Here is a 26,747-nt window from a genome sequence, read left to right on the forward strand (position 1 = left end):
CATTTAGCCAGCCCAGATCCAGATGTGCATACTTATGTTCGTGATTTTTCTCCCTATTTTTGGAGCCTTTCTCCTCTTTGCATCTTTATCTCTCTCCCCTATCTATCCCGGACTAGTCTCTTTCTTCCTTCTCACTCTCTGCAATTTCACAGAAGCCGTCGCTCTCATTCTGTTTCTCACTCCGTCTCTCTCTTCCTCTTCACTCTATCTCTCTCTTAAACATAAGTAATTTCAGTACGGAGGCTGATCTCACTCTTTTCGGTTCACTCCTTTTAACCCAAAGCTTGCAACTTTGATCAGGTTGTAATTTTCATCTACAATATTTGAACTGGAAAGAATTTCTTTGTTGTTGTTTTTTAGGAAACCTGCTTAACATGTACTGGAACAGAGCACAATGAGTGTGGTTTGGCCTGAGAACAACGTCCTCTTTCATGTGCTCCTTTCAGCCTCCATCTCTTTCTCTCAGGCTTGTTTGGTCATCGATTCTTTATCCCGCTAAGCCACATTTTCAATGAGTGTTTCCCATTTTCAGCCATTAGCATGGTATATTACCAGAGAGAGGAGCATCCGGCTGTGCCCTTGCTTTAGCCCATTTGTCATCGGTCACCTTGTTTCACTCACATCTCTTTATTCCAGCCGGGGGATGAACATGAAGAGGGACGGTGGATTTTCTGTTTGTATCTACAGCTGAAATAGTGGCCATTTATGTGCATTAGGGCTGATTGTGTCAGATGCATATTCTGAAAGTCTGCAGGATTTGAGGAACTGAAGCAGTCTGGAGGTGAGGCTGGTGGTGTGATTTGTTTTGGTAGTCAAAGATGACAAACAGGACTGGGGTGTTTATTGAGGGATGTACTGTGCAGCAGCAGTTCAGATCATGTTATCGGGTCCAGGTGATGCTGAGATCGATATCAGTGTGGTGCTGAGAGATGGAGAGCAGTGGCGGACATAACATTTACTACAGAGCTCATTTGTTCCTATTACACACCTCTGAAAAGAATGGGTTTTGTTTTCTTACTTTCTTTTTACTCTTTTTTTCAGCCCCCCCCCCCCATCCATCTTGATTTCTCTGTCTACCTCTTCCTCTTTATCTATTCCCTGTCCCTTATCTATCCCTCCCCTCCCCTGCTCTGTCTGTCTGTGTCTGAGTGACAGGCATGAGGTAAATGTTATTTATGAAAACAAGACAGTTGCTTCTCCCTGAGCACAATATCAGCTCACTTCAGTCTGAGCGCGCGTGTGTGTTTGTGCATTTGCAGATGTGTGCCCTGACATTCACGAGCCTATATTATCCACTGAGGTCCTGTGTGGATGTGGGCAGCAGAAATTGGTCCCACTAGAATCGCTGTTCCTGGCTCTTAACGACACAAACAGGGACTTTGTGTCCTCCCTGTCTCCTTCCCCACACCACTGTCTTATTCTTGAGTTTCCTTCATCTTGTTCTTCTTCAACTCACCTTCTCATTTGTTCTCCCTTCATATCTTTATCCCTATCCTGTCTCTGTTTACTGTTTCCCATCTATCCCTCCTTCAATCCCTCCTTCCCCTCTCCTCTCCTCACCAGATGGTTAGTGTATCACTGGGATGGCTACAGAATCAAAGATGCAACTCTTTTTTCCCCCCTCCATCGCTCCTTCTCTGCCTCTCTCTCTCCCCGGTCTAATTTTAGTGTCTTCCCACTGCAGGGCCCTCAATGCCAGCTACCATATGGTAGCAGAGAGCAGTTGGAGGTGTAGGGGAGCTTTTATAGGTGCGTCGAAGCACAGCTGCAACAATGCGCGTCAGGGCTCAGAGTTTTTCATTACGCTAATGTTAGACCCTGTCGACCCTTCCAACCCCCACCCGCACCCCAACCCACTCAACTCCTTTCCCCTTCTCTTAATACTAAACCGCAAATTGGTTGGGAGTCTTTACTGGAAGGAGGCAATCATAAACCACACAGCGCCAGTGACGTGATGTGCTGGCGGGACGCCCGCCACACGAGACAACAGGCTTACAAAGTAACAACGTTTCTCTGGTTTCAAGTTAAAGTTGTGCTTTTTTTAAGTTTGCTCTCATCTTAGCTGTCAAGTGTTTTGTTTTTCTTGTGTCGTGCTGAAATGAGAGGAGTGCTGTGAGACAAAGGAATGAACACATTTCGCGAAAGAGAACGAGAGAGAGTCGTGACAGGAAATAATTGAAATAGGACAATATAGACGTTCAAGAACTAAGTCACCTAGATTCTCCTCCAACTGCAAATTACACAGAAACAGAAAGTTGATGAAGTGCAGCATATCCTGAACATGGCATATTCTGAATTGTTTTTTGGCACCGTTTGACAAAATGACAGATCCAGTATTTTCACAATAAATCATCCTGGGAGGATTTAAGCTGTGGCTGCTGAACACTACTTGAAATTTTCCTTTAATGCAAGTGCAGATGTTGGTTACCATAACTGCACAGAAGCAAAGCACCATATTTTATCACATGAAAAATGATCCCGTCTCTTCAGCGGTCTGCATTTCTTGACTCAGTCTTTTTGTTAATGCATCCCACATCTCAGGCAGCTAGGATGACCTCTAATTAATGAAAGATGAGTTCACCAGGGTCAAAGCAATCTATTTTATGCTCTTTTTTCAGAGGGTAATTACGATCATAAACTATTAACGGACCATTAACTCGAGCAGGTAAAGCGAAGGCCAGCGCTTGGCATTTCTTTTACTACAGCCAATTACTGGAGAGGGATTTTCGTATGATTATGAAACATAAATACCACAAAACAAATCAGGGGTGTTTTTTGCGAGTATTATTTCTGCATGCATTCGGCAAGGACAAGATTGAATGGTCAGAGAAATGGAAGCAAATTCGTCTGCTAATGTTGGACAGGAGGAGAGACTGGATGACAGTAAATAAAAGCTTATAGATTATACAACTGGAAAGAATTCAGGGAAGAAAAAAACAAAGCAAGGGACTTAGAGAGATTATGTTCTTAAGGACAAAACAAAGATTAACAGACCTAAAACTTACAAAGATGGCCCCTCCAAAGGCTCTTGTGATGTTCCTCGCCAAAATAGCCCCCGCTCTCATTCTGAACCTGCCTGACGCAACACTTTCATCTTCTTGCTTCAAAACGCACCCCATCAGATGTCTTTGAAGTCAATGCGCGCATACCTGCATGACCCTGTAACTCCACACAAGAAAGCAGACCCTCTTGTTATGTCAAAGAGATTGAAAATATCTGCTTTTTCCTTTTAAAAAGTATATGCCATAGAGAAACTCTTTGGGTGTTAATGCACTCTGGGTCACAGGAAGTGGTGGTGGTTCAGTGGTAATGAGCAAACAGGGGTTAGATGACATGGAAGGAATGGATCTTTTGTTACCTCAAAGTGGTGTTTTTGCGATGGAAAGACTGAGAAAATGCTTTTGTGACAACATTATTCTTGTGTTTAAATCGAGGGCTTTCTGTGAGATCATGTATTTCTATTTTTTGTATTTCCTGAAAACAAGCTGAGTGTCAATTAAATTTTGTACAGCCTCACATTTTGTTTCAGATCAAAGCGATGCATCAGCCTGGTTGAATTAATCTCTGTTGAATATGAATCATCAACAACGTATTATATTTTGCACACGGCCACGAGTAGAATTTGTTTATTCCAACTGCGTATTTTCTTTTTTAAGAGCTTAAGCTGACTTTGATTACCCTTAAAGCAAGCAGAGACAAGTGTATTTGCATTTTTCTGTTTTATGTGTTACAAATCATTCACTACAAGATGTGGTGTATGTTTCAGATATTGTAGTATTCAGATTATTGTTAGTATTTTGGAAATTAGCCAAAGACAGAAAGAGGAGTGGGTTTGTTTTACATTTTCTGAAAGGCAAAAAGGGCAGATGTGATATTTCTATTCTTGTCAGTGTTGTCTAAATCATAATATACAGTTGTTCAGGTTCCTCTGGTGATATGGTGCTGTTTGCTCCTGTAGGCCAACCTGCCGCTCCTTCAGAGGGAGCTGCTGCACTGTGCCAGGCTGGCAAAGCAGAACCCAGCTCAGTACCTGGCCCAGCATGAGCAGCTGCTCCTGGACACCAGCACCACCTCGCCAGTGGACTCCTCCGAACTCCTGCTGGACGTCAACGAGAACGGCAAGAGGAGGACGCCAGACAGGTGAGCCAGAGTCATTATTAAAATCATATCAGAAGTTCACTCGGATCAAGATGTACAGTCTATAAATGCAGCAGCTCCGAACGCTGAAGCAGCTGAGCCTTTTTTTTACTCCTCTATTATTTCATCTCATGCATAAATCCCTTTGAGTCTGCCTGCATCTCCATGAACGCAAACATTGCTCTGCAGACACAAGCTGAGCCAATGCAAGGCAAGAGTGTGATGTGTTAATGTATGTATGGGAAGTGTCTGTCAGTGCACCACCGGGCCTCATGACGTGCTCCGTTGGACAACTCAGCTCCCGGCTCCTGCTCTTAATGGGCCAGAACTGAAGAGAGGAAGAGATGGGGAAAGTAGACCTGGCTACACCCAGACACACACGCGCGTGCACACACACACACACACGCACACACACACACACACACACACACATCCTGAGGATAGAAAAACGAAGGAAGACAGCTGTGCCTTAATGAAAAGTGTGAACGTGTCAATGAATGTATGAATATGTGTTCTGTGCATGTTTGTGATACCTCAGTTATCATTTGCTTCCGTGCTTGATTGGATGTGTAAGTACACAGTGTGTGCTTGTGTGTGTTTCTCTCTGCATCAGTTCAACCCCCCACCCCCAGCCAAATCATTACATCCATTTGTTGTCACGGACTTTGGTAATGACTCAATGTTCCCTGCTCTAATGGACAAGCATTGAGACGTGACGTCCGGGAACACACAGCACTGTAAAAACCTGTAGTCCTCTCTCCAGCAATCTTCCCCCAAAGCTGCCGAAACGGAAACAAGCACAAAACCCGTCCAGACCAACGGCGAGTGTGTGTTCATGTTTAAGACTGTGGAGCTCTCCCAGCCCAATAAATTCAATTTTATGTGGTAGAGCTACAATATGACTAGCATCACAATCTATATATAGATTTGAGGCATTTTCTCCCAGAATAGCTTTAGAAAAGGATTTTACAAATCAGAATAATAACTGAGACTAACAAGCATTTAATAAATGCTATCAGATATGCAGCGACACACCCAAACACTCCTTCATTAAATATTATTAAGTTTGTGTTTTGCTGTGAGTTTGCACCTTGTGGAGTACAAGGTGTGCACGATCTTTTGAAATAAAGAGTAATTCCCGGGGGTCTAGAAATTTTAATGCAGGCAGGGGAGAGGAAAATGTACTTTTTATATTTGCTGAGGGACAAAAATGCCAAACGCAATATTAATAATTCTCACCTCTCTTTTCCCCCAACAGTCAGATAGGCAGACTTTTTCTGTAATACCTGCATATTTGCAGGCCGTCTGGTGCACAGGGGAGTGAGCTTAGGGGAAAAGGCGTGCGTGTAAATGTGAGAGAGAGAGAATATATGGAGAGAGAGAAAAAGTAAGAAGGCATCTGTATTCAGGGAAAAAGTGTGGTCTGTTTGTGTGAATGTGTGTGTGGATGATTCTCTATGCGGTGTGAAAGCATGAGTATGGTTCATGCATGTGCACCTCTGTACATGTTTGGGTCTGTGTGTGTGTGTGTGTGTGTGTGTGTGTGTGTGTGTGTGTGTGTGTGTGTGTGTGTGTGTGTGTGTGTGTGTGTGTGTGTGTGTGTGCGCCTGCCTAGGGAGATGGGCTGATAACACATACAGATGAGGCTCCAGCACCAATATGGCTGGCTAAGCACCTCTGGTTTCTGCTTACCTATGCTCTGCATTCCCGCTTATTGGAGCCTTGTGTCGGAATATTGGAATTTGAATGGGAATCCTTAATTACAGACAACAATGCTCTACCAATGCATGTTGATTAATACCATGGTATGCAGGAACCAGACCAGGAATATATGCTTATGAGAAAAAAAAAAAAACCAAAAACATACATGTATATAGTGTACAGTAGATTCCATAAATTCTCTAACAAAAGCAGATATTTAAATAATAGCTGGAAGTGCAAAATTACCTGTGCCTGAATTATAATGACTATAATTCCGCATATTTTCACAGCATGAATTCCATCGATGGTGCACATCATTAAACCATACTCAACTCTTTTTAGAGAAATACTTATTTCCAGATTAACTCTGATCCATTCTGCTTTTGTTAATGTAAGTCGTCAACTATAATTGCACAATAAAAGTCTTCTGGGCAGGTGAAAGAACCTGCAACCTAAAGAACTGAGAGGTTTTTAATGTGAAGTTGAACTGAATTTGTAGAACAACAAATCAAAGCACAGGGAGGATTTTCACAAAAATGTAGATTTACTATAATATAACCAAATGCACCTGTTAAACAAGGGAATTTAGCAATAAAAGCCCTTTTTCTCCTAACTGCCAGTCTTAAATTAAGGCATGGGCTTTTCTTCATTATTTATTTGACAATTACAGTTTCTCATTATGACATGCAGTTTTTTGCCAATTCCTGCAATCTAAAATCTTGACATTGGACATTGGTAGGCAGCAAATTATGCGTGCACACATCAGTGCATTGTATAGGTGACTGTTAACATGTACGCATGTGTGTGTGGCGCCTGTAGATATAAACCTTGTTGCAGCAGGAAGGCTCGGGAGATAAGAGTGTGGTTGGAGGTGGTGGGGGGGTGAATGGATGAGTCGAGAGAGGCAGCGAGAGACGGACGGATAGAGGGAAAGAGCATATGGAGAGCTGTGGATGAGCATTAGGAGCCCATAAAAACAGCTCATTAAGAAGTTCAATCTGTTCATTGGAGAGAGAGAGAGAGAGAGAGAGAGAGAGAGAGAGAGAGAGAGAGAGAGAGAGAGAGAGAGAGAGAGAAAGAGAGAGCGAGAGAGCGAGAGAGATGGGGAAGAAGAGAGGAGAGAGAGAGGAATGTGGAGGATTGCAGATAGAGGGGGGAGGTTGGCGAGATTTAACTGTGAACTGACAAAGCTGAGAACACACACACAGACACACATGTGCAAGGGTGCGCACACACAAACACACCTGGCCACATTAATCTTTGGAAGCAGGCTAACAAAAATCCACCTGATCCCCTGGAAGCTACTTGAGCGAGTACGTATGTGTGTGTCTGTAATTTGTGGGAGCGCACATGTTCGTGTGTGTGAGTGTGTGTGTGCGTGCGTGCGTATGAATGGATGTGTTTTCAATGGAAGAATTCCTGGGTGATTCTTGGAAAAACAGCCTTTTACTGCAGTCTGTTAGTCTGTTAGCAGGTCAGCTCAAGCCTTTACTGCAGCACAATGTGGTGGAACAGTTGTTGTGATGATATGTTTCAAGTTTGGCTTTTGTGTGAGACAACAGTAACAAACAAAATTTGGAATCAGACAGTTTTACAAAGTAGGTGTGATATCACCATGATGCTGATTTGTGCCTGTGTCCTCTCCTCTCTCCCTCTGTTACTTCCCTTTCCTTTTCTGCTGAGCCACTGTGCCTGAAGAGGTCTTTTATTATTTGCCAGGCTTTCACTGCAACAAGAATGTGTGCAAGTCTGGTAACAACAGCACACATTTCAACCTTATTTTGTCTCACACTCGATCTTATTTTACTTGGAACAAGTTAAAACTGTTGCCAGCAGGTTGAAATAATTCTGTATGCTCCGAATGTCGTCACTTCTATTAGGATTCTTTCATTAAAAGCAAATGAAATTGTCTCAACTGCTGGAAGAAAACAAAGAAAACAAAACAAAAAGATCAAAGTATGTCTCTTCTTTCTTTCTGCACTCAGAACCAAAGAGAATGGCTTCGAGCGAGATGGTGCCCTGCACCCAGATGTTCACCCGAGCAAGCGGCCCTGCACCATAAGCCCCGCCCAGCGCTTCAGCCCATCCAATGGGCTCTCCTATCAACCCAACGGCCTGCCCCACCCGGGCCCACTCCCTCCACAGCACTACAGGCTGGATGACATGGCCATCGCCCATCACTACCGTGACACCTACAGACACCCTGCCTCCAATCATCGGGAGATCCGGGAGAGAGCCAGGTCTATTGGTGAGGACATGGGGGAGGATGGAGGGCGTATATAAGTGATGTATGTGCATGTCTGTATCCATACATTTAGATTTTGAGACACAAACCGATCCACCACGACATAAGGCAAAGCTTTTTACTAGTACTAACATAAAACAGGGTTAATAAAGGATAAAGCAATAAAGGATTTTCTATACGAAGGTCAACAGTTAAAAGTCCCTCAGACCACAAGATCATCCTGCTGCCTCAGAGAGCAGAGGCCACTGCAACCTGACAGCTGACTGAAGTAATGCACTGTGAGATGTATGGGTGCACAACATAAGCACATTTAGACACAGCATCGTCATATTAGAGACATTTTTCTGCGTAGACCGAGCCTTGATGAAGCTGTAATGACGACTTTGGCTCAGTTCTAAAAATAGGAGAGACATTTACCATGTCTCGCCTTGTGATGGATGTTTATTGGACTGGAAGCTCATACATTTGAGTCCTGCCCTCAGGGTGGGAGAGAGATATGGAGACAGCAAAGAAAAGGGGGAGTGAGGGAGGAGGAGAAAGAAAATGGATGGAGAGAGAGTTTCAACCGGGGACCAAATAAAGGATAAATCAAAGGGAGAGTGATGGAGTATGGTTACTGATCCTCTGTGTCATACTGACGTGCCATTTATTTATCTTTTTTGTCTGTCTGTCTGTCTGTCTGTCTGTCTGTCTGTCTGTCTGTCTGTCTGTCTGTCTGTCTTTCTTACAGGTATGCATACAGGGACCAGGCAGGAGGAAGTGATTGACCACAGGCTGACAGACAGAGAGTGGGCTGAGGAGTGGAAGCACCTTGACCATGTAAGAAAAGTAATAACATTTTTTATTACTATACTTTACAGTTCTGTCTCTGTAAGTAAGTCTAGCTAAGTCCTCATTTCAGTTATATTAAATTGTTATAAATCACACTGTGCTGTAAGTCTTCTTTATGCAAAACAAGAGTGACCTTTACGTGTTTGTGTACTATTTGAAAAAATGGTTGTAGGAAAGGTTTGGCATGACATGCATATCAAGAACAGTCAAGCTATTTTCCATACAGAGATGTGTATGTGTATGCATGCATGTACATATGTTTGCATGCAATTTAACAAACATACAGTGTAAATGCTGATAGATTATTGTTCCCATGCTCACCTTCAGTAATTTAGTCCTCTTAAACCTGTAGTTCATAGGTTTCTGTGAGTTCAAACTACATGACATTTGTGTTTCACCTCACTGACGTTAGTATGCAGTGAAAGTTTAGTCAACCAGTCAAGTAATGTATTATTGACTGAAGTGATTAAGATGTGAGGTGTGACAAACCTGATCAACATTTCAAGGGTGAAAGTGTTTCTCACCCATGTTTCGCCACCAAACTCCACGATGCAGATGAACACAATAATGATGCACTGACTACAATAACATGACAGATGTCGCCTTTAATTTAGACTCCCACCCTCCGTCACTGCACCATTTCTGAATTTAAATTAGTCCATCATTGTCTATGTGTAAACTCAGCGCCTTGCCCACTCCCTGTCACCCCCAGCTGTTGAACTGTATCATGGACATGGTGGAGAAGACAAGGCGCTCACTGACAGTACTGCGGCGATGCCAGGAGGCCGACCGTGAGGAGCTCAACTACTGGATCCGACGATACAGCGACGCTGAAGAGCTGAAGAAGGGCGCCGCTAGTGGACAGTCAAGACAGCAGAGCCCGGCAGCACAGGAAAATGCAACATCAGGTGGGGGATCACACTGTACATGTATAAGAGGTATTAAAGGGCAAACTGTGGTGGCAAAGCAATTAATATAGGTATGTTTACAAGGCTGCTTCAAGCCATGTTCCAGGAAGTTTAATGAGTTATGTCAATACTTCCATTTCAAGGCCTCTTAGTGATGTTTTTATTGAAAGACAATATGCCTCCACTGGTATCTCTTTGTGTTTATGCTATCGATCCTTGTCCCACCATATTTTTTATGATCTAACTAATATAAACACTTCCTTGCAATCTGTCCTTAAGCGACTATTAAAGAAGCCTAAATCCAGACTCTATAGTTAATTGTTATTAGATTAGATTTGCATCCTACATGAAAGTGATGGGATTTATTTTTTATTTTCTTCAGCACTTTTATGTCCAAAGCTTGATAGCTTGATATTGAATGTGGAGTTCCCCAGGGCTCAAGTCCAGGCCCTCCGCTGTTATGTTTGTAAATGATGCCACAAGGCCATATCATCTATACTATCATGATTAGAAATATGCCAATGCAATGTTAGTTAGTTATACATATTCCTGTCCCTTGAAACCTGAGTCCTGTTACATCTGGCTATTTTTTGCAGCAGTGACAAAAAAAAAAAAGAATGCTTCACTTTATTTCTTTAATGCCTTTTGGCGGAAAAAAAAGGAGTAACCAGCAGGTTTCTACAACACGCTGATTTGTTCTATAATCTTTTGTTCTATATCATGCAAAACATCAGCTGATCTCTCATTACCTTGGCTGTGTGTTTTTATGTCTCTGCAGAAATTCACAGGGAGCTGCTGCACCGGCCTGTGTCTGGCTACGTCCCTGAAGAGATCTGGAAGAAAGCTGGTGAGCCCGATCACACATGCACACACTTTCTCTCTTTTTGTCTTTATCTCTCTCTGCAGTTTTTAAGACATTTTGCTCTGTGAAAATCAAGGCCATCTTTTTCACCCAGATGACTCAGGGCTGGAAGTGGATGAGAGGTGCTCCTTTAAACCCTATTCCCCCCTCTTATCCCAGCGCAGTCTGCTGTCTGCAACTTCTTCCCCTGCTAGACTTGAATTAATGTGTCAGGGTGCTCTTAGAAAATCATTTATATTTGATACAGTAGGAAGTTAAAAAATAAGAGTTTTACCACAACACTCTGCACACTCCAACTATGATGTCAGGTCATAAAACGATTTTACTGCGCCAGTCAAATAAGGGACATAAGTACCTTTTATAGCTGGTCCAGTGGCTCAGCTGTTAAAAGTACAGTAGTAAGACTTGGTATCTTTTTGCTTTTGGCACTGTAATCCCCTTAGCGACAGACATTGCAGCTATTCTAATAAACGAAACTGGATTTGTAGAGCCAGATAAGATCGAGTATTGAAACTAATTTGTTGCTTTAACAGTTTTCATTAGTTGCCATTAAATTTTTAGAGGACACAAACAGCATCCTCTAAACTCATGAGCGCAGCTGCAATCACCATTATCGCTCGTCTTGAAAAACTAAAAGTATTTTCCGCTGAGGGTTCAATGCTGGAGGAATCCACTTTGTATTCACCGTCAGTGATACAGTATATCTGCTTTTTAAACCCCTTGGAGAAAAGAAATTGTTCCCTTGCTTGACCAAGCATGATGTGTGAGATACTCAGAACAAGTAATATGCATTTAAATTGAATTGAGTATCACCATCGGGACTCAGCCTGCTCTCCAGTACTCTCCTCCCCTCACCAGCTTTGATCGATCTTCCATCTAAGGCATTTGGTGTGTAATCATGATTCCATGCACAAGGCATGTATCACACGGCACCAGGGCAATTTCCATGACTTCAGGCAGCACAGTAGGTTAAATACAAAACCACCCTGGTTTAAAAATGCAGCTAAATCGCGATGAAGAGAAAACGTCTCTGTCTTTATAAAAGCACACATTCTGTCTGATACTGCAAACAGATTTTACATTTGTAATACATGTAATGTGTACAAAGGGAATGAAGAACAGTGGCGCATATTTGTCAGACGTAAAGCTGTATCTATTGTTTGTCCGTAGGATAAATGGTGCCCACTGTTTTTCATTCTCTCTGCATTCTTCTCAGTATTACCGGCATCCTTTTCACTTCAGTTGCATATATTCTGGCTGAAGAGAGACTCATCTAAATATGACCCAGGGAGACTTGCAAAATAGGATTTTAACACAATGGAGTGTAGCGGTGAATACATCTGTTTGAAATGGGCAAAATGTTTACAGTTGGCGATAAATATTCAAGCACCTTGCACAGTGTCCTACCGGTTTCCCACTTCCCCTCGCCACATGGGCCTCTGGGATCACAATGGAAATGCATAATTTAAATATAAATTGCCTGATTTGCATACACAATTAGTCAAGTTACAGGCTTGATGGGAGCAAACAAAAAGCCCTCCTTTTGCTTTGACGTTTAGTTGGAATTCCACCACTTAACACCCATGCGGCAAGGTTATTCATTCCACAAAACAAGTATGAAATAACACGTTGCTCCAGTTAAAGCAGGTTTTCTGAGTGATTACCTGGGATTAATTGGCTCATGCTGTTGTCTCGAGGATATTTTTCACATTAAAAAGAAAAAAAAAAATTGTTTGCTCATCTTCAAATGAGATCGTTTCAACTTTTTAAATTAAGACACCACACACTGATGCATTAGAGGATCTACTGTAACTGATTACGTGCCACAGTTGCATAAGAATGTAGTAATTAGATAAGGGTACACAAAAATGATTGGTTGCTAAATATTACTTCCTGAATGCCTTAATAATTAAATGAAAGCAATCGATGCATGGTGGTGCAGTGGTGGATTAAGTATTCAGATCCTTTCAAAGTACTAATACCGCACTATGAAAATACTCCATTACAAGTAAAAGTACTGCATTTGAAACCTTACTTAAGTAAAAGTAGTCAAGTATTATTAGCAAAATGCCCTTAAAGTAAAAGTAAAAGTAGTCATTTTACCATTATATCATTAACTTTAGCTACTTTATATGCTGTTGGGTAGTTTAATCATATCATATTCTGTGAAATCGTCGTATGTGTATCTCTAAAAAGTCATGTATTCTTGAGCCTGGTTTCAGCTATGTGACAATTCATTTTCCAGCTCATCCAAAAGGGTTTTTGAATAGTTTATTAAGCTTAAGAAGTTGGAGAATTTCCTCCACCCATAAAGGAACACTTCATCCTCGAGTTTATCAGAAATATTCACGTTCACAATCAGCACATGTGGAGACACACGATTTTCACTGGACATGAAAGGTATGAAAAATTGTTGCGGAGTAGAAGTATAAAGTTGCAGTCCCTCAAATTTGTGCTTAAGAACAGTATTTGAGTAAATGTACGTAGTTGCATTCCACCATGGCCACTCATCATCTCAGATCTACAAAGAATGTTTTTCCTCTGATCTTTGTCTCACATTTAAATGAGTGAAAATCAGTTCCATGGTTACGGTTTCTGAAGCAGATGTGATACAGATTAAGCAGATGAAACAGCTTTTACCATTAATTCCAATTTTAGAAACCACTGCCATTGAATTTTTAGTTGTGTCTGAAGTTATTGTTTTTCGTTTGGCAGACAGTTTTTAAATGCCACTTCAGATTTGAATGCATTTTAAAGAGTCTAACTTTATACAGCATGCTTACTCTCATGTACACAACTCTACATAAGAGATCCCACAATGAAATCAGATTTGTTTTTATGCTAAGTTAAACCTTGCTTTGTGTGAAAGACATTTATATTCAGAACTAGTAACTGTTATAGACAAAGTAAAGATGTCTGTGATTTCTTAAGGTATACAGGATGATATAATACACATTATATTGCAGGTACGGGAGGCTTGACTTCCTCTGTCTCCACACTCTTTCCAGAAGAGGCGGTGAATGAGGTGAAGCGACAGGCCATGTCAGAGCTACAGAAGGCCGTGTCAGAGGCCGAGCGCAAGGCTCACGAGATGATCAGCAGCGAGCGGGCCAAGATGGAGCGCACGGTAGCCGAGGCCAAGCGGCAGGCGGCCGAGGACGCTCTCTCCATAATCAACCAACAGGAGGACTCCAGTGAGGTAAGAACGTGCACAGACAATCCAGAACATCAAACTATCAATCTATCAAACACATCACGGAAGCTGATATCGCCCTCCTCTTTTGTGATAGTTATGGTATTGCATCTGTCTTTGTTGTCACTTAGACTATACTTTTGTTGCCAGCTGTTCTAGTGACTCCCAAATGGCACAGATGATAGGATCCTCTCTTAAAAAGAAGTTCCTATTGTATTTTATCAGTGCAGTGGAGCACAAAAGCAAATCATTGTACGTTATCTTTCAAATATCAAAAGAGGTTGCTGATTATTTGCGACTTTAAAAGTGGTCCTGCTTATAGAAGTCGTTTTATAGTCAGGAGATAGTGGGACGGGGAGTAAAATACAGCAAAGCAAGGTCACTCAAGTATGTATTAACCTCGCTTTCCTCCTTCCTCTTTATTTTTCCGACAGAGCAGCTAGCATGTTTAGAAAGGTGTTATCAATTCAGCTGAGAGGAAATAAGGGAAGGAGCTTTCATTTGCTAATCACCATTGGAGACCTTGGCGTTTAATCAGTTAAGTGAGAGGGAAATATGGCTCACATCTGTCATTAATTGCAGGAGTGATGTTTATGAGAGAGAGGCGCCCCAGAGGAGAACTTTCAGAAGCAGTTTGTAACCTTGTTCTCCTGTTTCCTGTGGATATGCAGCCGCCCTGACATGCTCTCCCTGCGGTTTCTGAGATATATAAGAGGCCCTAAGCGTAATCGTAGATGGGTTTTTGATCTGTCTGTGGTTTGTTTTAAGCTTAAGTGTTGTAAAAGCAGAGGCTAGTTCTGTTTATGTGTAGACTGGTGCTCTGATAACTGTTGCTAATCTTCACGTCATGTTCACTAGTTCTCTGTTTCATGAGGCAGTTTTTCTCAGTATTTTGAATGAACTGACCAGTTGTCTTGATTGTACTTCCTTCTGCTGTAGTTTTTCAGGGCACTCTCATTCCCAGATTGTCAAATACCTTGTGCATCTGTAAGAGACCTGCGAACAGGTTGATTATTTTTTGTGTTAGTTAACTTTGTCTCTATCTGTCTGTCAGAGCTGCTGGAACTGTGGCCGCAAAGCCAGTGAGACATGCAGCGGCTGCAACACAGCGCGCTACTGCGGCTCCTTCTGCCAGCATAAGGACTGGGAGAAGCACCATCATGTCTGCGGTCAGACCCTCCAGGCCCAGCAGCAGCAGGCCAGCCAGCAGCAGGGAAGCGTACCAGGGTCAGAGACCCCTGCTCCCATCAGCTCCTCCGCCTGCACCCCGAGCAGCGGAACTGGGAGTCCGGCTGCTACCCCGCCTGCTGCTACCCCTCGCTCCTCCACCCCCAGCACCCCATCCTCCTCTGCCCTGGATGGCACACCGCGCTAAGAGACTCACACAGAGGATGGAGGCAAATACCTCCGGGGCTTAACAGCCAGCCCTCGACCCCACAACAGCATGACTGTCTACATTGCCTTGCAAAGATACTAAGCTAATGTGGCTAACAGAAAGAGATGGCAGTGCTTCTGTCTGTCTTGCAGCATAGTCATAGAAGGAGGAGGAGGTCCATAATCAGGTCATATTGACTTGCCATGACTTTAAGGAAACGCAAAGATATTCTTTGTTTTGAATGAATGAATTTAAATATCGACATCCTTTTATCGTTACACTTGCTATTCTTGTTGTCTGTTTGTCGTCGTGCCTGTTGTTGTTAATGTTGTTGTCATTGTAGCTTATCTTATTTTCTCCTGTAAATATTAAGAGACTGAGCAGAGATAGCCGTGAACTTGAGACAAGTATATCTGACCTCCCCTTTTTTTTAAATGCTTTTATTTTCCATCCTTGAATTGATGCTTATTTCCTTCCTGTACCTGGGACATAAGACTAGTCAACCTCATTCCACCAAACAGCATACCAAGGGAACATATCCAGCTAGCAGAACAACTGACGTCACCAATATTCTTTGTAAAGAAAGATATTAGATTTAAATACCCGAAAAGACACACAGACGGACGGATAGATAAACAAGTTTGCTGCCTGGAGAGAGGAGAGGGATGGACTGAATCTCTGGCCCACAGACCGCCATGAAATGGGCAGATGTGCAGCAGATTGCAAGCAGAGCCAGCTGTTCGACCAATGTTATTTCCCTCTCACTTGTAATAATATCCAGGTCAGTGGGCTGGGAAATACAAATCTGTCTCCCTGAAGGATGTAAAAGGAAGAATTCTTGGACAAGATACAAAACTTTGCCCACTGCACATGTGGAGGATGTACTGACTTCAATTCTACAAAGCTCTCAAACAGGAAGTGAAGTCATCATCCCACCAGTGAGACTGTCAAATTGCCACGACAGCGGCCGCTGGGCCACTCAGAGCTAAAAATTTACAGAACTCAGAAAGAAGCTCATTCTGCACTCCAGACACTCCCCTCCTGTCTCAACCCTGAAAAACATTTTCATCTTTCTCCATGTTCTGATTCTTTTTCTGTAGATGTCATGGTGTTTAAGACTTCTGTCCTGTGGTGTCACCAATGGTTATTTATTGTATGTGTTGGACAATTGTGACAATGCATAGTACTTTAACCAGTCACAACTCTAAGTCCTTCATAACTCTCTCTAGCTGGTGCAAAAAGAGATGAAAAAAAAAGAAGTGTTATCTTTTTTCCAAGCTGCTTTTCTATTCAGTGTGTAAGTGGTAGATCCCTGGTAGTTCTATAAGTTTTATTTCCCTTTGTCCTCAAGAAAAGACACAAGCTATATCTCAGAGCTGCTACTTGAGTCCGACCCAGATCTTTTCTGAGAACTAGCATGTTGCGCGGAATGCTAACCTAAATGTTTTGTACAAGGGACATACATAAATGTATTTGCACTGTCACAGAGGTTATTTCGGCATGCTTCTTTTCAGCATACTTGTGTTGTCGGTATAGAGCCATAATTCATCAACCATTTTGTATGTAGTGATAGCATTATCTGTTTTTACATTCTTTGGGATGGGGGAGTTGGAAAAATGTAAAATCACCAAACCAACTTTTTTTTTTCTTCTTTTTCTTCTCAACATGCTAACGAAAGCGGCCATAGCATTTTTTTTTTTTCAAATAGTTACAGACAGTGCATGCACATTACTGAACGTTTGTTAAATATTTGTTATTTTTTAGAAAAACTGAAAAACAACACAAAAAAAACTAAAAAAAGAAATACAAAAAAAAAATATTCTAACAAACTAACTTTCCAAATGCAGAGGTGTAGACTCCGATTGACAGCTTTAACACAGCAAAGCACCAGGTAACACACAGTATTAACACAAGAGATAAACAAAAAAACACCAAAAACAGCCAAAGACTGACACCAAGGACCAAAATCCTTATTTAAACGATTTTCAAAAGAGGTTTGTTCACACAAATATTTGGTTATTTATTTCTAGAGGTTTTGTTCACACATTCATGAAACGAAAACCGACGTCAGTGTGTCATAAAATTCATTTACTTTAATCGTTTCTGGAAACCGACGGCGCTCATCTTACATTGTGAAATGAGAAGGTGTGAACATAACAAACAATTCATGGCGATGTTACATTTTAACTGGAGCAATAATAACTAATGTGACATGAACACTGACGACTTCTTTGAAGAAAATTTTGAAGGCGTTTTTTGACCTTGCTTGTACGTTTTCTCATTACACAAATGTCAGATGAAGTGCCCATTTCAGCTTTAAGCAGTTAAGTTCTTTATTCTCGAAGAGGTGAATGTGAGACTGGGCTTTCACACCAATGCCGTTGTTTTACGTTAATTTAAATCAAAGTATGTCATTTTTGCTGTTGGGATAGATAATCAGTCACAGCTCTGTTGTTGTAAACCTTCAGTGTAAATCAAACAAATCTCTCATTCGCAGTAAGAGAGCACTTACCCTGACGCACACAAAGGCTCTTCACCCCAAACACCTTGGTGCTACACAGAAGCGCGTTACAAATTCTGACCTCAAGGAACAAGTGGAGGCCCTTCAAGGTTCTGGGCTGTTTGCTCCCTCTGTACTCCCTCATCTCTCCCTTCTTGTCTAAATAAAACACACACCTGCATCCTTGACTCTTAAGGGTTAAACAATCCAAAAAGGTGTCTGACACCCTACTAGCGACTCCTCAGAAGCTGTGAAGAAACAGCCAAGCTGTTCTAACACTAGTGTATTTGAAAGTATACAATAAATAACGTGTGTTCATCATTATCAGGGCAGAACCTGGGTTTAAAAAAAAGCAAGGAGAAAAAAAAAAACAAGACAAACATTATCGCTTGATGATTCTTTGAGAAGCTCTATTTTTTCTTTCTTCCCTCCTCTATGTGTGTTTTGCTACAAATTCCTCGGTGGCAAACAAGTCTCACTCTACCTCTTACAGCACGATAAGAGCATCAGTCGCGGCGCTGATACTGGTCTAGTCTAAACCAAATGGGCACAAGAGAACAGGAAAAATAAAAAACCCAAAGTCGAAGCTCATACAGCTGCAAAACCATATCACTACTTGGTAACAATGCAGACCTCATAAATAAATGAAACATAAATGAATAGAAATGAGAAAAAAAAAAACTTTTGTTATGTTCCTTTATGCCTGTGGCGTTTCTAGAGTACATCAAGAGTTTGAATTGTTTGAACAGATTTTAAAAATTGTGCTAATTTTAAAGAAAAGTGTTGTCGATTCCTATCTCGACGACACGAGCTAAGGTCACAGATAGAAAATGTTGTTTCTCTCTCGCTCTTTTTTCTCTCCTGTTTCCCCTCCACCTTTTTCTCCTCTTCTCTGTTGTGAAGACATGCTGAAGTGCTTGTCGACTTGTCAGCGGGGGTAAATTTAAAAAGGGGGAATATACAAAAGGCAAAGCTTGTCAAATCTTCAAGAAAAACAATAAAAAAAAAAAAAAAAAAACTTAAGGCTATGAATTTAGGCATGCCTGTTTTTCACAATAGGGGGAAATGTTATTTAAATTTCCTACTTATCATGAAACATTGGGGAAACGTGTGGGGCCAGCAGTGAACAGCGAAGCCCGTAGCATTAATCTGTGGGAGTGAGTTGAACTTCAGGGGTGGGAGGGTGGTCTTTTTTTTGTTTGTTTTCTTTTTTTGGCGTTCTCTTGAGAAAATTTATTGTGGAAAAAAAGAGCTCAAATGATTTGAAGTTGTTGTGCAATACTTAATTGAGACATGAAAACCACAGGTTAGTGGTAGGCTGACACTGGGCGGTCTCTCCATCGCCTAGGGTCAGTGTCCTCTAGAGAGCTTTCCAGTCTACTATGTCAGAACTGTGGTTTCTTGTTGATTTTTTTTTCTTTTTGTTTCTTTTTTAAAAAAAAATCTTTTTTGGGCTGTAAACTATGGTCTGTCAGTCTGTGAAACTTTGCAGTATAATTCTGGTATTGTTGTTCTCTTAACGGTGTAATAAATATGTTAATACCTGCCTCTGAGACCTGTGTTCTTTCATCACAGCAGCATCTGAGATGAGCACTATCCAGATATATACCAGCATGTGCAAACTTAAAGGGACACTCCACTGATTTTATAGGTGAAGTTCAGTTAACGTACCACAAGGGGCGCTAATCAGCCTGAGAAAGCTTGTTTATGTCTTCAGTGGCATTGGAGGGAAAAATAACCCTGATGATGTCTCAACCCTGAATATCACAGCTTGGACTTTTTTTACACAAAGCCTTTGTTACAAACTTTAGGCATTTGAGAGGGCTGTTGTCTAATAAGAGATGCCAACAAGTTGTATTATGGGAAATGTAGGATCTAGCAGTCAGCATTTTTTTAAGCTTGATCCATACTAGAAACTAAAAGTGAGCCTCGCTTTTTCCCATTCTCTGGTCTCTGGGGAGTCTCGCAATTTCATGGAAGTGCAATACTAAAATAATGGGAGCACCTTTTCAACATCCTGCATAAGCTAGATATATACTTCAATAGCACAAAGTCAGACGAGGCATTATCCACCACAGTGAAAACACCGTGATGCAGGTTGGTTAAGTTTTAGTAAAAAACTGAAGAAGCTGTTGCTCCATAAAGACAAAGACAAGCCAGCATGTGAACAGATCCAAGTGTGACATAAGAGTCAACATACGCCAACATACAGTGAGTTTAATGAGAATATGTATTACATAATAAGTAAGTCGAGTTTGAATGTATTCAGATGTTAGTGGTGTAGAATAGACATCCAGACAGTAAGAAGTGGAAAATCCCATTGATGGTCATGTAGGCTATATAGCTGGAACCCGAAGTATGACTGCTAAGTACATACACAGCCTTCAGTTTTCCACTCTGCTGGCTATTTCTCCTCGTTCCAGACCTCTGGCCTCACTGTCTTTATTAAGGCGCACGTCCTCAGTGAGATGCACACCTGATGTTTCAATGCGAGAGGTTAGAATTTTATGCCACACAAATATTAGGACATATAGATGGGAAATACAGCATATGAGTTGGAGTGAGTTTTCATTTACAGGAAGGGATGTGATGATAATTTCAAGCTCAAAACGTGACAGCGCTTCAGCCTTCACACACACAGGTCATTCTGAAGGCATTACCCAAGAGCTCTTACAGTAATCACTGACACTGTAGCAGAATAATCACTGACTTGAAATGTACTTCTCTCTCTTTCCCATGACTCCTTCATTTCCTGAAACTGGCTGCCTGTTACTCTCATCCTCTTGCATCGCCTGCTGTATGTGTTGCAACAGATACAGTTTGAACCAAACCCACAAAGTCGTTACAGCATAATGTATCCATGAGATAAGATCTAGTTTGGAAAATGTAAGCAATCTTGTCAAACAGATGCAAACATACCAAATGAAAAGAGAGAAAGGCTGTGTGACTGCAGGGTTGGTCATGTGAGGATAAAAATTACCACAGAAATACAGCACTGACAACATGCTGCAGCAGCACATCCATGAAATGTGGGTTTATTTAGCTTAAATGATGAACTTTAACTGAACTGAATCACCATTTGCATTTTCAGTGAATATGAAATCGCTTTTCCAGTGTCTCTGTGTCTCTGGAGCTGTCAGGGAAATCAGATTTTCCCAGCTGAATGAACTGGTCAAAAACAGTAACACATCAGGTGTCTTCAAATTCATGACAACGTCTCAGTGACTGTAAACTATTTCATTGGCCATTTTAAGTCAGATTAGTTTTAAAATATCAGCTCCAGGGAAAACTAAATGATTGGGTTTGAGGATGCATAGCAGCCCCAGCTGACCCTGCTGCAGCTTAACAACCACCCAGAGCCTGTGTGTGACCTTTTAAACAGTTATCTTTTCATTATATGTTTTCTGGAGATGTATGACTAATTGCTTACAAATATGAAACCCAAATCAGCCTCTGGACTCCTTGAGAGATGCATCAAGGAGTATCTCAGACACTTGTAAGGCTGATAAGAGAAGACAACAAGCTCACCTCAAAATGTTGCCCAGCGTGGTGACAGGGCGAAAGGAACTGTTAAAATTAAGGAGGGTGGTGTACATTACAGCAGATCTGTTCAGATGTGAGTCTTTGATGGAGCTATTTATATGCTGCTCTGTCACCAATACAATTAACCTCCGAACTAACCTCAGGTTTTTGCCTGACAAGAGCTGGGATCAGCTGCTCCCTTTCAAAACCAATGACAGTGAAGTCAGAAAGCGGCTCGTCAAAGCCCCCCCAATCTTTATCTCTGTGTTGAACCACTTTGGAGTTGATAAAGCAGGGATGAGTTGGACTGCTGAGATATTCCTGCCACATTCTTCTACATAAAGTTCATTGAGGCCGGGGCTCTTTTCTTCTCCCCCCTCTCCCCTCTCTCCCTTCCCCTGTCTTTTCTCACTCTCTCTTATCGAGCCAGGCAGAAGCAGACAGCGACTTGAATTAAGCGCTGGTCGGGGGGGAGCTGCTTGGAGCCGATAACAATACAAAATGGATTTTCTCAAACAGAGAAAAACAGCTGTCTCCATTATTTGAATGCTTCACCTTTCCCCGCTCCATTAATTGGCTCTTTGATCACAGGCAGAGGTGCACGGTGACTGATAAGGAATAGGTTATTAGTAAAGTAGCCTGGAGGACCGAGAGGCGGCCGGCCGTGCCGCGCTGCAGGAGATGAGATAAAGGCGTGGTAATGCCGGTGTGAGGGAGTGCCGGTGAGTGATAGGGCCGCGCCGTCTGGCCCTCTGGCTCACGGGCGACGTGGAAAAAGAGCAGCAGCAGGACGAAGTGTGATATTGCAGCTAATGCAGGATTGTGATTCAGCTTGTGGGGGATAGAGCGTGGGATTTGATTCCATAACGGCTTGCTCCTTTAAGTGGTAGATCTCTCTCTGCCCCTTCCAGTCCGGCCCTGCCTCTCTCACCCACTCTTACAAAAATCAAACTGTGTGACAGGAAATTTCCTCTGCGCCTTTCATATTGGCCTGATACGTGGTAAATGTTAGGCCTATGATAGCCCGCGAGGAGGAAAGCTAGAGGGAGGGGGAAATGACATTACCCCATCTAGGGCTTGTTAAAAGATGGGCGGCTCCTTTGATGTTGCGCTGAGCTAAATTCACTGCATTAAATCTGATGGAATTTTCTCTATAAGCCTGTTTATGTATTTTCTCACATCCATGGACAAGGGGCGATTTGCCACACTTCTCAGTGGAGGAAAGGAATCTTCAAGAAGTCACTATCTTGTAATCCTCTCTCTCTCCCTCTCTCTCTCTCCCTCTCTCTCTCTCTCCCTCTCTCTCTTCAAGAAATAGGACCGGAGGGGACAAGCAGGGTATTTGTGTGTTGTAAAGCGTAGTAAGAAAAGAGGGGAAGTGTTGATATTAAATTACCGAACACAAGGTTATCTAGTTCCTGCACATGGCTAGGCTGCCCTGGGCCAAGGGTAATCTGCTAATAGCGTTCACACCGAATGACATTATTAAGGAACTGGGCCCATGTGTCAGGCCTCTTTCTGCCTCTCTCTCTCTCTCTCAGACTCAAACTGGGAACAGCAGAGAGGAAAAGAAAAATAGCAAAAGAGACAGGGCGGCAGAGATGGATGAGGAGAAACTGGAGGAAGAGATAGGAGTTGAGGAACCAGACTGAGAGAGAATGAGGGGAAGGAGAAGTCAGGGGTAAATGACATGAGGCTGAAATGCTTCCTTTTTTATTAGTGGTATTTGTTAAAAATACTCCACAAATATCAGTTCAAAATGATTTATGATTTGGCCAAAACACTTGTATGTAGGGAATTGTGACACACTAAACTACTTTGATTCCCTCTTGTTCCGAGGGAGGTCATGCATCAGCGTTGCATTAGGGGTAGTTAGGTGGAGCGGGACGATGGGTTACCATGCAAAAACAGGCAAAACTCAAACACAAACCTGCAATTACAGCACAAACACTGTGTAGCTCACTGTGCAAGGAACGCCCTATAACCTTACATCTCCTCAGCTGTACAGTACACTGTATTCAGCTGTGGCATATACCGGCCAAGGACAAAAGCCCATGCAGCTATCAATGTCAAGTAATGGCCTCCATACACTGCCCAGCAGGTGAGTGGAGAGAAAAATACACTATGCTTCCTTATGCCCCTGGGGGATGGTGAAAACTCACAGAGAGGATTCGAAGGAAAAAAAAAGTCTTTCTCCTTTTCTTTACACTCGCTCCCACCCACCTCCTCCAATCTCACCCTTAGCCATGGCAGCATCCTGTAATCCACCATGCACTTGTTCTCGTTGAAACAGCCACAGTTGTTTCACACAAATGGAAATTCAAGTAAACACAGTCAGAGAAACACACGCTGTGTGCAACGTGGAGACAGAAGCCTGGAAATGAAGCTCGCGTTCGACGCGGTGCCACCTGTACGTGTGGAAGTTAAAGACGCTGCTAAATGTAAGCACTTTTATCCCTTTCTGTTCTAAAATGCAGCTCAACATTTTTAATGGGAAGCGCTCTGATGCAGCATCAGAGAATCTACCATCCAAAGCAAACAGTAAACCATGGACAAGTAAGAGGGAAGATGGCAATCCATAGATTTCATTATTTAAAAAAAGCGGTGAAATTCTGCCCTTTTGCGGTGCTGATAGCAGTGACTAAGGACTCCCTTTGACATTTTCAAATTCTCATCAAACTGTACAGGAAAAACAAGCTATTTAACTTTGAGAACTGGCAAATAAGCAGCACTGCATTCTCACAGCGACTAAACTCTCAGTAAGCAAGCGTTTCTCACAACCTCCATATTTGACATTGACTTCACCGGGTGAGCAAGTATATGTTTTCACTAGTGTGTGTGCGTGTGTGTGTATGTGTGGGTGTTTAAGTGCCAAACTGAACATCTTGCTAGGACGTGAAGTCAGGAGGTCTCTTCCCATGCAGGCAGCCAGTAGAGAGGAGGTGATTGATGGCTAATGAGGGCTGAATGAGGAGACGAGGCCAAACACACTGTATACTGCCTACTGTGGCTTTACCACATGATGGATGGCAGGCTGAGATACAGTACCCACATATGCACGAAACTGACGAGAGTGTGTGTGGATATGCGTCCATGTGCGGTCTGTATTAAAGCGTGGATGCAAGACGTGCATATTAATAAGGTCTATCTGCAGTTCTGTGATTGCTTACACGTGTACATCAGTGAATGTCCTTCATTTACCAGGTAATACACTTTACTCCGACTGTGCAAACCACTGACATTAGCTGATTTCCATTTTATCACCACTCTCCACCACATAGTAACTTTGCAGCAGTTACCTTATGCTGTATTTTCTCTCACAAGCCGCTCTGTTCCACTCTCAACTCAGTGAGCAAAATCACATCCAAAAACAGTTTACTATGACACTCAGTGGGGCATCGCGCTCCATCAGTCATCTTGAACCCCACTGTTTCCTGCTCAGTGGATCCATCCCATACCATTCAAATACCACACAGGCTCATCCTATAGACACTGCATGAAGCCTCATATAAACCCTGCAACATATGGATAGCTGGGAAATCGTATTTTATCTTCCAGGTTAGTTTGATCAGTGATAAATTGGTCAGTACACTGGGGTCTAACCTCAGCTGTGATGTTGGTGCATGCAAGAAAACATGCATTACTTAAAACATAGAAGTGATTAGGGCTGCAACTATTTTCATCATCGTTTTCATTGTTTTGTTTTGTTTTTTATTAATCAGCTAATAGTTGAATCTATCAAAGTTCAGAAGATAAAGAACAATATCTGTCACGGTCAAAGTCCAACGTGACGTCTTTAGTGTCTTATTTTGTGCACCTAACAGTCCAAAACACAAAGACATCCAGCTTGCAATGATGTAAAACAGACAGAGGAGTAACTCTTTAATTGACAATTTACTGAAATAATTGATCAGTTATCACAATTGCTGCTGTATTTTTCTGTCAATGGACTTATCAGCTATTTGACGAACTGTTCCACATCTGTAAGTGACAAAGTGTCATTAACATTCATGCTTGTGAAGTTTATCTCAAGATTATATAGTATAAGTATTAGACAGTATAACAACAACATGAAATGAGAAGAAATCATATAAATTGTACATTTTGTCTGTAAAATAGTTTTTTTCTCAAGGGATTACAAACAATGTGGAACATTTGCTAAAATGTTAATGCCTTAAATATAAATGATAACATCAGCAGTGTCTGTAAAACAATCAATAAACGTCAAAAAATAAAGATGAAACGTTGGTTGTTTTCTCTGCCTGTGACCTCAAGCTGTATTTTCTTTAACTTTTGACATTATTCAGCACATTTAATCTTTCTGTCTGCATTTTGAACAGTCATAAATAAACCTGTCCATTAACATGATACACAAAGAATGGTATTGTGCTTCCAATAACTCACTCTGGAGGCACGTAGAGTTCATTGTTAGACATTTGTTGCATACTTCAGGCTAAATCACCCACTTGAGCAATGTATCAAAACGTGAAAGTGACTGACTGTTGGTTACATTGAACATTTAGAGAACATGGGACTATGGAGAGCATGAGATGTATCTTTCACAGTCCTAAATGAAGCACTAAAGCAGGGTCGTAACTCAGCAGGAACGTCTTTCTTCATTCAACACTCTTCTCTCAATCTCTACCTCTTCTTTATTCTTTGTCCTGTTTACAATTGCCACTCTGCTGTCTCCTGGCACACCTAGATAGATTCACTCCTGTTTATCAATGGACAGGAGAGAGCGCAGGCTCGAGCCTCTGCTAAAAAAAAATGTAAAACCAACTGTGACCATGTGTGCCTGATGAAACTGTGCTCACCACCATAGCAACACCATAGAATAGTCCTGCTGTCCGGACAGACAAGGAGACGCCATAAGCACCCGGAGCGTTCCTGAGGAAATTTATAGCTTACTCCTGAGCATCCTTTACACCCCCTGGCCTCACTTCCATCCACCCATCCCTGGTCGTCTGTCTCTCCCATCCCTCCTTACCCAGCACCCTCCCCCTGGCTTCCCCAGCTGTTGTGCACCTGGATGCTGGCCTAGGAAAGGGATGGGAATACATGCCATCCATCTCTCTGAGGGGGTATGTGAAGTATGTGTATCCAAATGTGTGTGTGTGTGCAGTTGGAGGTTGCTGGAGCTTTCAGAAAGCAAAGGGAAGTGGGGGGAGTTGGGTTGTGGATACAGCTAAATGGTATTGCTTTGGGCTGGCTCTGCTGCATTGGCCCTGCATTTAATGGTGGTCCTAATCCCACATAAATGCATAAATGTCAGGGCTATCAAGGGTGAGCTAAAGTATAGAGATGTACATGCAAAGAGGTCAGTGTGGAAGAGGTGACCGAACCAAAAATGCATGAGGTGGTCAAGTGAGGTGTGGCTTCATCAGTTCACATGGAAGTCAGTGAGCAGGAAACATGACATTAGATTATTACTATGAACATCTCAGACAGCACTGACTACAACACAGAGTTC

The 26,747-nt window shown here is 42.1% G+C and overlaps 1 protein-coding gene across 4 annotated transcripts in view; it reads left to right on the forward strand.

Annotated features, from left to right (window-relative positions):
* Positions 1-17,157, forward strand: part of runx1t1 (RUNX1 partner transcriptional co-repressor 1) — a 57,510-nt gene extending 40,353 nt beyond the window's left edge. The window contains exons 5-11 of one of the 4 annotated variants that reach the window (XM_070984354.1): positions 3,959-4,140; positions 7,824-8,086; positions 8,814-8,902; positions 9,627-9,822; positions 10,601-10,669; positions 13,651-13,883; positions 14,932-17,157. In XM_070984354.1, the coding sequence (XP_070840455.1) occupies positions 3,959-4,140; positions 7,824-8,086; positions 8,814-8,902; positions 9,627-9,822; positions 10,601-10,669; positions 13,651-13,883; positions 14,932-15,252 (1,353 nt within the window). In that variant the 3' untranslated portion in view covers positions 15,253-17,157. Of the gene's footprint in view, positions 1-3,958; positions 4,141-7,823; positions 8,087-8,813; positions 8,912-9,626; positions 9,823-10,600; positions 10,670-13,650; positions 13,884-14,931 lie in introns of all 4 variants that reach the window. The other 3 variants (XM_070984353.1, XM_070984355.1, XM_070984356.1) reach the window with 3 other exon arrangements.
* Positions 17,158-26,747: the final 9,590 nt, after the last annotated feature.

Source organism: Chaetodon trifascialis, chromosome 17, assembly GCF_039877785.1.
Source record: "Chaetodon trifascialis isolate fChaTrf1 chromosome 17, fChaTrf1.hap1, whole genome shotgun sequence".
Taxonomy (NCBI): domain Eukaryota; kingdom Metazoa; phylum Chordata; class Actinopteri; order Chaetodontiformes; family Chaetodontidae; genus Chaetodon; species Chaetodon trifascialis.